The following is a 13,850-nucleotide window of genomic DNA, read 5'->3' as shown; positions in this document are numbered from 1 at the left end:
GAAGATAGCATCTGTCGGTTGATTTGGGGCACACACCTCTGAGTCCACACCCAGCGGGGAGGAATGTCCGTGGAATACTCCATCTGAGATTTTTGTCTTGCAGCTGACTTTGGAGTGTCTGCCAAGAATCTGAAAACCCTGCAGAAACGAGATTCCTTCATCGGAACACCTTATTGGTGAGTCGTGTAGCTTCTGGAAATGGAATGGTGGACGGAATGTTAAACCTCGAAGTCCCCAAGGTGACTGCTGGCTGGTACAGAGGAGAGAGGGCGGCCGGAGGCAAGGGCCCAAGGCACTGCTGGGTCTGACCCGTCTCCACTTACTATGCCGTGGCCTTGGCCAAGTTACTTAGTGTCCCTGTACCTCAGTGTCCTGACCTGCAAAATCAGGGATTAATAGCATCCACTTAATGGGCTACTGTGAGGATTAAAGGGGGTGATGCACACAGAAAATGCTCCATTAATCATACTTTAACTGGAATTCCTGAAAAGTGGTTCAATTCTTGATTAGTTCAACAAGTATGGATTGAGGCTGGGCTGCGTCTAAAGATGAGCAAGACAAGTTCAGTTCCTACTGACGCATGAAGTCGCCTGGGCTTCTCTGGTCCATTGTGTTTCCTTCTTCCTGAAAACTACTACTTAATGAACCCCAAAACCACTCTGTCACTCAGTTTCACACCTCACTACTTTCTGTTTTTCATGTGCAATACTTCCCATTGTGGAGTTAGCCTCCTTCTTGCTTGCTTGTTACTCACCCCTTCTTTCTCTCTCTCTGCCCTTTTGTTCCTCTTTATTTTCTTCTCTCCCATCCCTTCTCTCCCTGCGGTTGTATTCTTACCACCACCCCTCCCGCCCCAGTTTTTTCTGGGCACCTTCCTCTCTGCCCCTCACCCGCCCCAGGACTCTGTGTCTGGATTGTTGCTGCCATCTTGTGGCAGGCATCGGGAACTGCAGCGGGACGTGTTGGAGCCGCTTGGATGGCGTCTTTCTGTGCGAGGACCCTCCTGAGGAAGACAGTGGGAAGGACAATACGCAAATCGTGATTCAGGAGTGCTCGCTGGCGTGGGCTTGTGCTGGGCCTTGACCTGAGTCGCTGAGAAGTGCCTGTGGAGGCCAGCTTCTTAGCCCTGTGTTGTCCCTTGGTTGGTTCAGGATGGCCCCCGAGGTGGTGATGTGTGAGACCATGAAGGACACCCCGTATGACTACAAAGCCGACATCTGGTCCCTGGGCATCACTCTGATTGAGATGGCCCAGATCGAGCCCCCGCACCACGAGCTCAACCCCATGCGGGTCCTGCTCAAAATCGCCAAGTCGGATCCCCCCACGCTGCTCACACCTTCTAAGTGGTAAGGAGCAAGGGTCTTGCTGGACAGGACACGGAGCAGGCAGATTGGGGGAGGGGGGTGCCAGGGCTCTCCTGTCACTGCGAGGCCCCAAAGTGGGGGAGCGGCCGGGGCCCCCAGGCCTCTCAGCTCTCTGGGTCCTCTGTGCCTCTTGCTTCCCTCCGTGCGCTCCTCACAGGCACGCCATCAAAACAGATGGGTGACCCAAAGAAACCAGGTGCCACTGTGGGAATAGGAGCCCAGGCCAGCCTCAGCAGCCACATGGCACAACCCTGGGCTGGGAAATGGGGCTCGGGCTTGTACCCCAGCACCGCTGTTTTGCTCTGTGGCCTCAGGCAAGTCCCTGCTCTTCTGATTTCCATGTCCCCGTCTGTATAGAGATGTCCGTGATGAGAAGGTCATCTTGAAGGTCCCGTGGCCTCCGCCTTTTAGCTCATGAAGACGCCCTTTGTCCTTTGATGGGCGTGTTTGGGAAACACAGGACTCCTGGGAGAATGGAGTCGGGGACGTGGGGAGTTTTCTTGGCTCTCGCCCTGCTCTGAGCTTACAGCCGCCACCTGTCCTCCAGGTCTGTGGAGTTCCGAGACTTCCTAAAGACAGCCCTGGATAAGAACCCTGAGACCCGGCCCAGTGCCGCGCAGCTCCTGGAGGTGAGTGGGTCCCCTCTCCCGGGGCTGGCTGCCTGCCCCTCTGCGCTGCCCTTTCTTTGGAGACAGATGACACATGAGATCAGCCATGACCTGGAAGCTGATGTGTTCCTCATCCAGCCCAGGTCCATTCATTCATCAGCCAACTTTCCCTGGGCACCTCCTACATGACAGCTGTTGGGCTGGGAGCGCTACAGTGAAAGAAGTTCCCCAGGGCTCTGTCCTCACGGGGCAGATGTGCACATAGCAGGGGAGACAAGGGCTTTGGTGAAAATGGCACAGCTGGGTGGCGGGCCTCGGAGGGGTTGCTGTCCCACGAAGGGAATACACAGAAGGGGTCTCTGTGTGCGCAGACACACCGAGGTGGTGAGGGAGCCAGGCCAGAATGGGACGTGAGCGTGAGTGGCACGAGCCGGAAGAGCCAGGAGGCCAAGGCGTGGGAGCCGGGGTGAGGCTAGGGGGACCGGAGATGAGATGGGGAGGTACGCGTGTGTCCGCCCCCAGATCCGATGGTTCCCGAAGAGGACACACAGGACTCGGCATATAGTTGTACTCAGCATGACGATGGGTAAAAAAAGATACAGGGAAAAAGGCACGTGGGAGGAACCAGGCACAAGCTTTCAGAGTCACACGGGACCTGCTTAGCTCCCTCGGCAATGAGTTGTGCCGACACGTGTGCAATGTCTACCAGGGAAGCTAGTGAACTCAAGACCCAGGGCTTTTGCTGGGGGCTGGTCATACATAGGCACCCTTTGCCTGGCATGTACCACAATGCCAGACTCGAGGAGCTGGCGGTTTTCAGCGTGAACCATACTGTTTATACAAAAAGTTTAGGCAGAGTGGGTCTGTTTTATCAGTCAGTGATGGGAGCCTACCCCAAATCAAGTTCCCAGAGGCCAGCTGAGGGTTGACCTTGGAAGCAGGCCTCTCACAGGAGAGTGGACATGCCCGCTATGCTCGCTTCTGCTGCAGGGCCAGGTCGCATAGGACCATGCAAAGCCTCGCAGGCCCAAACCAGGACGTGGGTTTTACCCTCTGTGTGACGGCACCCCGAGGGTTTGCAGCAGGGGACACCATCTGACTGACCTTTACACGCGTCCCTCTGGTGGCTGTGTGTGTAATCTGGACACCAGTCTGGAGGACTTGTGGAGCATCTCCTTAGCTGGCTGTGCATGTTCACGTGAGGACGTGGGTGATGGTCTCCCTGAAGCTTTCTGAGATCGTGCAGGTTGCTGTGAGCCGCCCTTCACCTGCGCTGATGCCTTGTGTTCTGAAAGCTGCACCTGCCCAGTTGTCCCCAGGTCTGCTCATCACTGTTCCCACCACAGCTACTGGGAGAGGAAGTGGGCCTGGGGGATGGGGCGGGCTGCCCCTCCACTCCCTCCCTGTCCACTCTGGTGGGAGTACAGGAGGAAGAGGCCACACCAAGCGCTGAGTCTTTCTTCATGTCCCTCTGGCATGTGCAACTCAGTGATTGTGTGGCCTGGGGTTGGAAAGTCCCGGGTTCAAATCCCAGCTCTGCCATTTACTGGCTGAGAGACCCTGGTGAGTAGCGTAACCGCTCTGTGACTCAGTCCTCCCTGAAATGGGGATTAGAGCAGCGCCCCCCTTATAGGGCCGTTGTGAGGCTTAAGTGGGAAGATGCCCTGAACTGCTTAGCTTACTATTAAGCACTGTGCTTAGTGAATGTTTGATTCATTGAATCAAATTATTAAAAAATGCAAAATGGGGTCTGTTTTCTGGGGGGGTCACAATTGTTCCTTGTAGATTTCTGCAGTGTTTTTGAAAGCAAATGTCTGGAGGACCAGAGGCCTCATTTTCTGGGTATTATGGTGTTTGGTGGGGCTGTGTCCAGAAGGGGCTGGACTTGGCCAGCCAGAGGTGGGGGTGGGGTGGGCCTGCTGTCACTGTCAGATGCAGAAGCTCCAGGGCGCATGGGGCGAATTGTTTCCTGTAAGCAGGCCCTCCTGGCCCCATACGTCCGGCCTCCAGGACATTCCACCAGGAGGAGACAGCTGTCCTCCATCCTCACATGGCAGCCCTGGAGCCCTGGTCTGAGCCAGGAATTTCCGTTCCATAGTTGGAAAAAATGTCCTGCCGGAGGATTCTTGGCATGAGACAGAAAGGGTCGCGGAAGAAAGGAGAGAGCCTTTGAGCTAAATGAAGCACCTTGCAGAGCTTAGGCTGCAGCCTGCTTTTTCCAGGTGACTTTCCATGTCCGAGGGAGAGAAGATGGAGCATCTTCCCCCCGTAGGTGAGGACCCAAGGAGTAGAGCAGGCTTCCCAAGGTCACCTGGCCTGGGGAAACCGAGGTAGTTCCAGTGCCCCTTCCAGAGTTGGTCATGCCCCCACCTCAGCCCTTGTATCTGCCTGCTTCTAGAAGGTTGCTCCCAGCTCTTTGAGCTGACTGACTTACGCCCCTTTTGGTTTATGGTTCCTTCACTGACTTGCACAGATACTCTTTGGGCCCGTAGCACACAGTGGTAACAGGCTCTGACGTCAGGGTCGCTTGCCTGGAACCTCCTGGAACCTCAGTTCTCACTTTGTGCCTTGGTTGCCTCATCTGTAGGCTGTGAAGCGGGCTCACTTCTCAGAACTAGGAGTGAATGAGATTCCGTAGGAACCATTTGTAGCCCAGTGGCTGTCACACATCGGTGCTCAGTCTGCACCTGTTGAACTTGATCTTTTTTTTTATTGGGGAATTTTGGGGAACAGTGTGTTTCTCCAGGGCCTGTCAGCTCCAAGTCGTTGTCCTTCAATCTAGTTGTGGAGGGCGCAGCTCAGCTCCAAGTCCAGTCGCCGTTTTCAATCTTAGTTGCAGGGGGCACAGCCCACCGTCCCACGCGGGAATTGAACCGGCAGCCTTGTTGTTGAGAGCTCGCGCTATAACCAACTGAGCCATCTGGCCGCCCCCTGTTGAACTTGATGTTAAACCCACCCCCGTCTGTCACGGCGTCCTTGTCAAGGTCGCCAGTGCCTTCTGTGTTGCTGGACGTCTTGCTGGTCAGTGCTCGTGTCACTGGACCCAGCAGCAGCCACCGTTGACCCTCGTCCTCCTTGCTGTCAGCTCTTGACTCGCAGTCCCCACGTTCTCTCGGTTTCCTTCCTTCTCACCAGTCAGTCCTCTCAGCCTCCTTCACATGCTCCCCGTTTCCCACGCATGCGTGTGGAAGTGTGCCGGGGCCATCTCTGCTGTCTCCACTCACCTTGATCATCTCGTCCCGTGTGTCACGACTCACAGGCTGCTCTCCCTGCCCCCACCCTCGTGTCCAGCCGTTCACTCTCCATCCCCCTCGGATGCCCAGTTGGCACCTCAAACTTCACACGTCCACCGCTCACCACCTTTCCCCAAAGATGCCCCACCGATGGTGACCCCACCCTTCCAGCGGTCAGGCCCCAAACCTCGCAAGCAGCCTTGACCCCTCTCTTTCTCGCACAGTCCGTATTCATTCTGTGGAGAAATCCGATTGTCCCTTCCTTCAGAACATGCTAGAATCTGACCACTTCCCACCACCCCCATTGCACCCGTCTGAGCCACCCTCATCTCTCACTTGGATTATTGCCTCTTCACTGGGCGCCCTGCCCTGCTTCAGTCTGTTCTGAGCACAGCAGCCACAGGGAACCTTTCACACATAAGCCAGCTCCCATCCCTCTTGGTTCCTGAATGGCTCCCGTCCCACTCAGGGTAAAATCTAGAATCTCAGTGACCTGCAAGGTCTTGTGTGACCTGTCCACCTCCCCATCTTAACCCTTCACTCTGCATCAGACACTCTGGCCCTCTTGCTGTTCTTCAGACACACCGGGCACACCCTGCCCCAGGGCCTTTGCACCAGCTCTGCACGATGCCTGAAATGCTCTTTTCCCCAGACACCCTCATGGTTGACTCTCTGTTCTTCAGTCATTGTGCAAATGACAGCTCGTTGGCAAGTCCTCCCCCAGCCTCCCTATTTAACACTGCAAACCTGCTGCTCCCCCTACATCCTGAGTCTCCTTTCCCTACCCTACTTTTAATTTTTCCATGGCACATAGCATGGTGGTATGTAACTTACTTGTTTATTAAGTTTCCTGTTGATCTTCCTGACTAGCATGTCAGCTCTCTGAGGACAGAAGGTCTGTTTTGTTTAGTGATGTGACCCAGGCATTCAGAGCAGTGCCTGGTATGGAAAAGGCCTTCAACAAGTATTTGTTACATACACTGACTGACTTTTACTTAACATACTGTTGTGTGACCATGTGATCCTGTGTCTGTTCCAGGTGCTTTTCTAAATGTTGAACAAATGTTAACTGATTGAATCACCATAACAGCTCTGTGAAGTAGGTGCTGTTCAGATCTCTGTCAGATAGAAGACTGAGGCACAGAGAGGTTAGGTAGCCTGCACAAGGTCACACAGCTTGTAAGCGACAAGAGCTGGGATTCTGATCCTGGTCATCTGGTTCCAAAGCCTGTTCTCTTGACCACGATGGTAAGCTGCCTCTAAATGAATGAAGAAGAAATGAAAGAGGGAGAGGAAGAGAAGAGGTTAGAAGGGAGGATTGGAGGGAAGGTGCTGACACCTGAAAACTTGAAAGCATTATTTGGCATGTTCTAAAGCCAGTGTTGGCATGTGGGACTCCCCGGCTGATGGTTTCTAAGCACACAGAGGAAAAGAGGCTCGAGTTCTTGGATGGGGTGTCTGTGTAGATGGCCGAGAGGTCCTGGCCAGAGGGCAGGGACCAGCTGGTGAGCTGTGTGGCATCTCGGGGCACCCCAGAGAGATGGCACGGAGCAGCTGTTCCTCTTCCTGAAGGAGCAGATGGCAGGTTCCTCTCGGATCTGGCTGTTGTATTTTGAGCACTTACTATAATGCTTAGAACAACCATCCTGTTGCTCCCAGTATGCAGAGTAGTACACTGAGGCTCAGCAGTTGACCTGCCCAAGCTGGTGGTGCAAACAGGAGTTTGTCCCGGGCAGCCTGGCTCCAGTCAGGCTGTATTCCTACACTCCTTGTGTCCTGTGATTAGTAACCCTCATTAATGGTCCCACTCGAGACCTGTTGGAACCACGCAGCAGCCAGAGTGACACCTTTCAATGGTAACTGTTACTATCACCGCCCTGCTGCAGTGGCTTCTGAGAATAAAGTCTCAGCTTCTCACCAAGGCCCAGAGGCCCTGTGTGCACCTCCCCTCTCCTCTCCCACAATTTCTGGGACTCTGGCCTAGTGCCTCCAGCACACCAAGCCTCAGTCCTGTCTCAGGACCTTTGCACTTGCTGCTCCCTCTGCTTGGAATGCTCTGTTCCCAAATCTTTCCCTGGCCAACCCCTTCATATTCCTCAGGTCTCAGCTCAAATGTCACCTCTCCAGGGAGGCCCCTCAGACCACAGACCAAAGTAGCCTCCACTGTCCAGGGTAGGTTGTTCCAGCCTCATGCTGTCCTGTTCCCCGACCTGAAATGGTCTTGTGTGTCATTTGGTTACCTGTCGTCTCCCACTCTGCTGCAAGCCTCCAAGGGCCAGGGACCTCGCCTGTCTTCTTGTTCAGCCTTATTTCAGCACCTGGTACATCGCTGGCCTTACCACTTGGCTGTGGTGTGAATCAGTGGATGAAAGGGGATATGGGGAAGACATGAAATGAATTTCTAACAGTCTCTACTAGTGTGGCCTAACTAGAGAAAGTCACACTAATTTGGGGAAAACTGAGTGACAGGGCTCCTTAGTGAGTGAGGTTTACTGCTGTCAGGTGTGCAAAGTAAGGTGCCCAAGCTGGACAGGGTGTGGCCTCGTGGCCGTTCCCAAATGAACTGTTTTAAATGAACAAAAGATTAAAAAAATGATTTTAGTGGACCTATCAGTTGTGAATATGTTTTCAAGGTGCCAGAAAAATTTTATTTTCTTGAGTCCTTTGCGTACTTCCCTGCAATCTTGACACTGTTCCTCCTTGATAAATTTTCTGACAGTAAAAACAGTGAATCTCTTGAGAGCATTCCCGTAAATTTCAAATAAGCAAATTCCAACCTAATGACAGCCCCACCCGCAGCATTCCTCTGCACAGCCAGCCGTGGGTGGGCGGTGGGTCGGATTGCCACATCCACGGTGCTGAGAGAAGATGCCCATCGAGAGCTCCCCAGGGAGGTGTTTGTGCTGATGTCACATCTGCTGGGGCCTCACGAGCTTTGGTGTTTCACAAGGCCTGTGACAGAGCTGTGGGATTTCTGTAAACGCCTTGGGATGGAGCATACGCCACCCTGCCTCACACTTTTGCAAATACACGTCCACCTAGACACACGAGCGTGTTTATAGCAGCTTAATCCAAAGTCGCCCAAACCAGGAAACAACACCCATGTCCCCGGCAGCAGAGTGGGTGAATAGACTGGCATATTCACGCAATAGACGGTGGCACAGAAGTGAAAAAGGCATAGTTCAGTGATACACGCGCCCCTGGAGTGACTCAGCTTCAGCTTAGGTGTGAAGAAGGCCAGCCATAAAAGACACTGTGATTCTGTTCATACGAAGTTAGAGGGCAGGCATGACTAGTCTGAGCCAGGCAGCGGTGGGGTGTGGGTTTGACTCGGGGGCACGGACCTTTCCCAGGTGGCGGAGACAGTCAGTCTTGAGCCGGGTGGTTATACTGATGTGTGTATATGAGGAACACAGGAAGAGTCCCTGTGCTTCATATTTGTGGACTTTACTGTGTGTAATAGTTCAGTGAAGTATTTGTGTGTATAATATATTTTTAAAAACATACATTAAAACCTTGTAAAACAGAAAATAAATACACAAACCGCCCCAAACATTGCTTTGGGCTGAGCACGCCCATGTCCATTATCGTGTCGTGACCTCCCTGGGCCTTTGGCATTTTCATCTCTTCAGAGGTGAGGTGCCTGCAGCTCAGAGAGGGAACGTGACATACCCAGGGTCACACAGCTGGTGAGTGGCAGAGCTGGCATTTGCCCTCTTTTATCACACACAGGACGTTCTGAGCTGCCCCTGGGTCTCCCTTCCCGAGTTCATGTTCCCCCAGCTTTGCTTGCCCTCCTCACCCCCCCATCCCAAAGTGGTTCTAATCCAGGTGTCTTGTCCCCTCAGCACCCTTTTGTCAGCAGTGTCACCAGTAACAAGGCTCTGCGGGAGCTGGTGGCCGAGGCCAAGGCCGAGGTGATGGAGGAGATTGAAGATGGCCGAGACGAAGGGGAAGAGGAGGACACCGTGGATGCCACCTCTGTAAGGCCCAGAAGAGCAGCTGCTGGGGAGGGAGGGGACCCCTGCGGGCCTCGGCGGCGGTGGGAATGGGCCCGGGAGGTGCAGGAAGGAGTCCTTTCCGTGCCTCCGCAGCTTAGAGGTCACGGCTCCCAGGCCATAGGGCACGTGGGCCAGGGTGAGGCCACATGGCGTGTTGGCCGGATGTAATAAATGTTCAGGAAAAGACCGGGAATCTCAATTTCAAATGAGATCTTCCAGTTTTTAAAAGTTGGTGGCTGACACTTGCTTCCCAGCCTCTTTCCTGTTGGGCTCACATACAGAAGGAGCGTGTTTGTAGTGTGCTGCGGGGTCCATGCAGGTAAAGGCTGCACGTGACCAGAGGCGACAGGCCGAGAGGTCCGGCCACCCCAGACCCTACCTGGCTGCTCTGAGTGTCCAGGGGACCCTGGCACATTCGTAACCCAGCTGCAGCTCCAGCACTTGGCTGAATTTAAATTTAAATAAAAACTAATTTAAAAAAAAAAGGACATCCATTTGAGCCAAGCCAAACACGTCTGCAGGCTGGATCCTGTTGTGAGCTGCCGCTGTGGGATCACTGGTCTCGCGGTTTGGGGAGGGCCTGTCCCAGGAGGGGACATTTGCTGTCCAAATGGTGCCGTGGACATTGTGAGGCAGGGGCTGGGTGTTAAATAGAAGGTGGATTAGAGTTGCTTCTGGAAGCTTCTATCTCCACGGTCAAAACCCAGTGGCTATCAGGACCCGAGGAAATGCTTACAGTGTGAGTCCATTAATTATCATGTTTAAAAGCAGGCGAACCAACCTATAGCTCTTAAAGAGCGAAGTCAGGATAATGATGTTGTCAGTGGGAAGCATGCACGTGGGTGAGGGTCTCTGGGGTGGGTAGTGTCCCGCTCCTGCTCTGGGAGGCGGCCACGTGAATGCCCGCTTTATTCATTAGGCTGGACATTTATGTTTTATCCAGAGAAGTGGGTGTCCTGTTTCATAATAGCAACATTTCCAGTACTTTGCAGCCCCCCAAAGCTCTACCAAATAAAACCTTAAAAAGTTAGTGGCTGGTAGGCTGAATCTAGCCTCTTGGAGAGGTTTGATTTGGCTTTTATGTAGCTTTTTTAAAAACTTGAATTAGTTGCCATCTAAAAATCAGGACCTGCCATGTAAATATCCAGCTTCTGGCTTGTCTTGAAAAACTGGAAGGTCTGGCCACAGGGGACCCATTTTCCTTCATTGTCACAATTCCTGGAGCTGAGTAGCCACTGCCCCCTTTGGGCAAGGCACGAGCTGCCCAGCTGGCCAGTCGCCTCCACTCCTAGGAGGAATAACAGACATTAAACTAAGCTTAGAGACAATTGGGAGATTCCTGCTCCTCAAAACAAGGAGTAGTTTTATTGCTGGTTGGCGGGCGGGAGCACTGAGGATTGTGACTTCCGGGAAAGAGTTGCCTTCTCGGCTGCCCCTGCCTTGGTCCTCTTTGCCGTGTGGTGTTTGACTTTCCAGCCACACCGTGTCTCTGAGTCTTGCCTTGGCCATACCACAGCGTGGCCTTGATTTTTTTTTTTTTCCCTTTAGCCTCTGGGGAACCACACTCCCCACCCTTCTGAGGTGAGTCAGGTGAGCCTCGATGCTGACAAGCTTCTCCAGGAATCATCTGTCACCCCACTGCCACCAGGCCAGCCTCAGGACAGTGTGAATGGGCCCAGTGAGCCCTCTGGAAACAGATGCCTCCAAACCACCAGCCCCCCTGATGTGGCCCCTGGAAATGAAAATGGCCTGGCTGTGCCTGCGCCCCTCCGGAAGTCCCGACCCGTGTCAATGAATGCCAGAATTCCGGTATCCGAGGAGAAGCAAGTTGTTGACCAGGGTGGGGACCTGAATCCAGTAGTCATCCGGTCCCAAAAGACAAGCCAGAGCCGTCCCAACAGCAGTGCCCTGGAGACCCTGGGCAGCGAGAAGCTGGCCAATGGCAGCCTGGAGCTCCCCGCCCCGCTGTCTCCAAGCCCTTCCAAGAGGAACTCGGACTATGGCAGCCTGTCCACCTCCGAGAGCATGGACTATGGCTCCTCCCTCTCCGCTGACCTGTCCCTGAACCGAGAGACGGGCTCTCTGTCCATCAAGGTAATGCCACGTCTTGTGCCACAGGCTTGGACAGGAGAGCTGCAGGCCGTTCAGCTGCTCCGTTTTGGTTTTTGAAAGTGTTTAGTGGCTGCCTTCTGAGTCTAAGTGGCTCACGAGGACTGCTTTTCCTTTAAAGGGCTTTTCGTTTCATTCCTAGTTTAATCTCCAAAATATCCAAGTTCAGTCATGTCAAATGGTTGGTTTGGGTTTAAATTTCAATTTGGGTTTCCATTTCAGTTGGGTTTGGTTAAAGACCCTGGTGAAATTTGGGAGAGAGAATTCTAGAAGTGGAATTATTTTCTGGTCACCCATGTGGTCTAGCTGGTGACTGGTAGATTGAATGAAAAGGTGTGGGCTCCAGACTCTCTCCTGGCTCAGTGGCCTTCCTGGAATTGGGGACACAGGCCACTGGGCCTGACAACCTGGCCCTGCAAAAAACACGAAGGCGGCCCCGCCATCATTCCTTCATCAAGGTACCGATGAGCAGACAGAGGCTTAGATGGGAAGTGAGCTGGTCAGACCCCAGACTGTGATCTGAACCCCGCCTGCTGTTCTGCCTTCCTGGTGGGGGGTCTGGCCACTTCCTCCTCAGGGAGCTGGCGGGGGCTGACCCTGTCCCCTGCCCGCTTTGATAAATTCCGGGATATTCTTCAGTTCACCGTTGGTCACCTAAGCCACACGGAGGGTCCCATCCGCAACCAAAGCCGATTTTAGGGAAGGTACTGTATTTTTTTGTTTTTCCTTCAGTCGTTTACTCGCTGAGAAACACACAGTAGAGACTCAAAAATACTTGCTAACTGAAAGGGAGCGAAAGGGGCAGAAGCAGCTGGCTAGCGCAATTAGCATTGGGGACAGAAAGAAAGAACGGCTCTAACAGGCCCCAGGACAGGCTTAGACAGCTGCTTTTATGTATAATTAGCATCAGGGCCAGTCATCCCACCATCTTCCTTAGGACAGGCGTCCTGTTCCTTCTCTTCTTAAAAAGACACTAAAAGAGGGGAAAAAAAGTAATTTGTAAAATCAGTAAAAGCCGGCCCACCCAGAGCAGGGTCTCCCCCGCCTCTTCTCGAGGGTGTTGAGAACATTCCTTGCTGGCCCGCTGGCAGGGAGTCAGGGAACACGGCTGTCCTGATAAGAGTCCACTGGCTGCGTCAGCACCCCTGGCATGAGGAGCAGCCTGTTCCGTCAGGGACCGGGGGCCCCATGACCAGTTGTAGTGTGAGGGCTGCGCCAGGGCTCCTCTCTTCTGCGCCACTCTTCTGCCAGCCTCCGTTCCTCACGGCTCGTCCGACCCATCTTGAATTGAGTCCTAGGACATGGGCGCTGGATGCTGTAGGGAGATGGGAGTCGGGTGTGGCTGTCCAGAGCCCCTGGGTCTCGACTGAGCAGGAGCTGGGAGTCAAAGCAGACTTGGAGGGCGTGCTGCAGGGAGCCATGCTGGCCTCCCTCCTTCTGTCCCCTCCCCCCCACCCCCGGCACTATTGGAAAAGCAGGGCTGGGTTACACCAGCAAGGGCCTTGGAAGCCAGTTGAAAGGTCAGAGGGGGGTGACGCCATGACCACTCCAGGGCAGGCCTGCAAGCCCTCATCCGAATCAGGATGGAGAACTTTCACAGGGTACTGAACACCTACCTCCAGGAGTCCTGGCAGTACTCTGTAAGCAATCGCATGTGAAATGTGTGGTTATTCACGAGTAAAGGTGAAGATTGTGAATATTCATGGTGCCTCCAGATGGGTGTGGCTTCCAGTGCAGTTTGGCTGCCAAATCAGTTAGGAACTTGCTTTTCCGTGCTCTTTGGATTTTGGCATTGTGGACCAAAGAGTGTGATCTGAAATCATTGTCAGAAATAAATACCAAGCATCGAACACTTGCCGTGTACTGGGTGCAGCGCTACATGTCACCCGTGCATGTTCTCACTGAGCCTTCGTAACCACCCTGAGAGGCAAGTACTGTTTATCTCCTCCTCTGACAAGTTTAGGAAGCGGAGACTTGGACAGGACAAGGGACTTGCCCAGGGTCACAGAGCCAGTAGGTGGCAGAGGAAGGATTAGGACCCAGCTCCTTCTGACGTCACAAACTGTGTGCGAGTGCCGATAGCTAGTGTGTGAAGGCCAAGATCAGAGACGGGAAAAGGGATAAGTTCACACACTCAGGCCCCCAGATGGAGAAGCTTGAATCAAGGGGGCGATGGACAGCCACGTCCTCCCTGGGCGGGGCCGAGGCTGTGGGGCAGGCTGTGCGCCATCCCCCATGTCACCCGTGGATTCTTAGCTGAAAGGCTGAGCTTTGCCTCCTGATTTCCCTCTGCCAGGACTCCAGGCTGTACAATAAAACCCTCAAGAGGACACGCAAGTTTGTGGTGGACGGCGTAGAGGTGAGCATCACCACGTCCAAGATCATCAGCGAAGATGAGAAGAAGGATGAGGAGATGCGATTTCTCAGGCAAGCCCGGGAAGGAGTGCCGAGGCGCTAAGAGGGCGGGCCGCAGTGAGAGGGATGGGGACGGCGGGTCTTCTTGGTGAGAGAGTCGTCTGGCTACAGCATGAAGTG

The 13,850-nt window shown here is 53.8% G+C and overlaps 1 protein-coding gene across 1 annotated transcript in view; it reads left to right on the top strand.

The window, feature by feature from the left end:
• STK10 (serine/threonine kinase 10) overlaps positions 1 to 13,850 on the top strand; it is an 86,585-nt gene that overhangs the window by 50,978 nt on the left and 21,757 nt on the right. Inside the window, exons 5-10 of the mRNA XM_019741192.2 lie at positions 104 to 176; positions 1,152 to 1,346; positions 1,912 to 1,993; positions 9,054 to 9,188; positions 10,755 to 11,300; positions 13,612 to 13,742. Coding sequence (XP_019596751.2) covers positions 104 to 176; positions 1,152 to 1,346; positions 1,912 to 1,993; positions 9,054 to 9,188; positions 10,755 to 11,300; positions 13,612 to 13,742 — 1,162 coding nt within the window. The remainder of the gene's footprint in view (positions 1 to 103; positions 177 to 1,151; positions 1,347 to 1,911; positions 1,994 to 9,053; positions 9,189 to 10,754; positions 11,301 to 13,611; positions 13,743 to 13,850) is intronic.

This window comes from Rhinolophus sinicus, linkage group LG10 (assembly GCF_036562045.2).
Source record: "Rhinolophus sinicus isolate RSC01 linkage group LG10, ASM3656204v1, whole genome shotgun sequence".
Lineage (NCBI taxonomy): Eukaryota > Metazoa > Chordata > Mammalia > Chiroptera > Rhinolophidae > Rhinolophus > Rhinolophus sinicus.
This window is presented reverse-complemented; position numbering and strand designations above follow the sequence as displayed.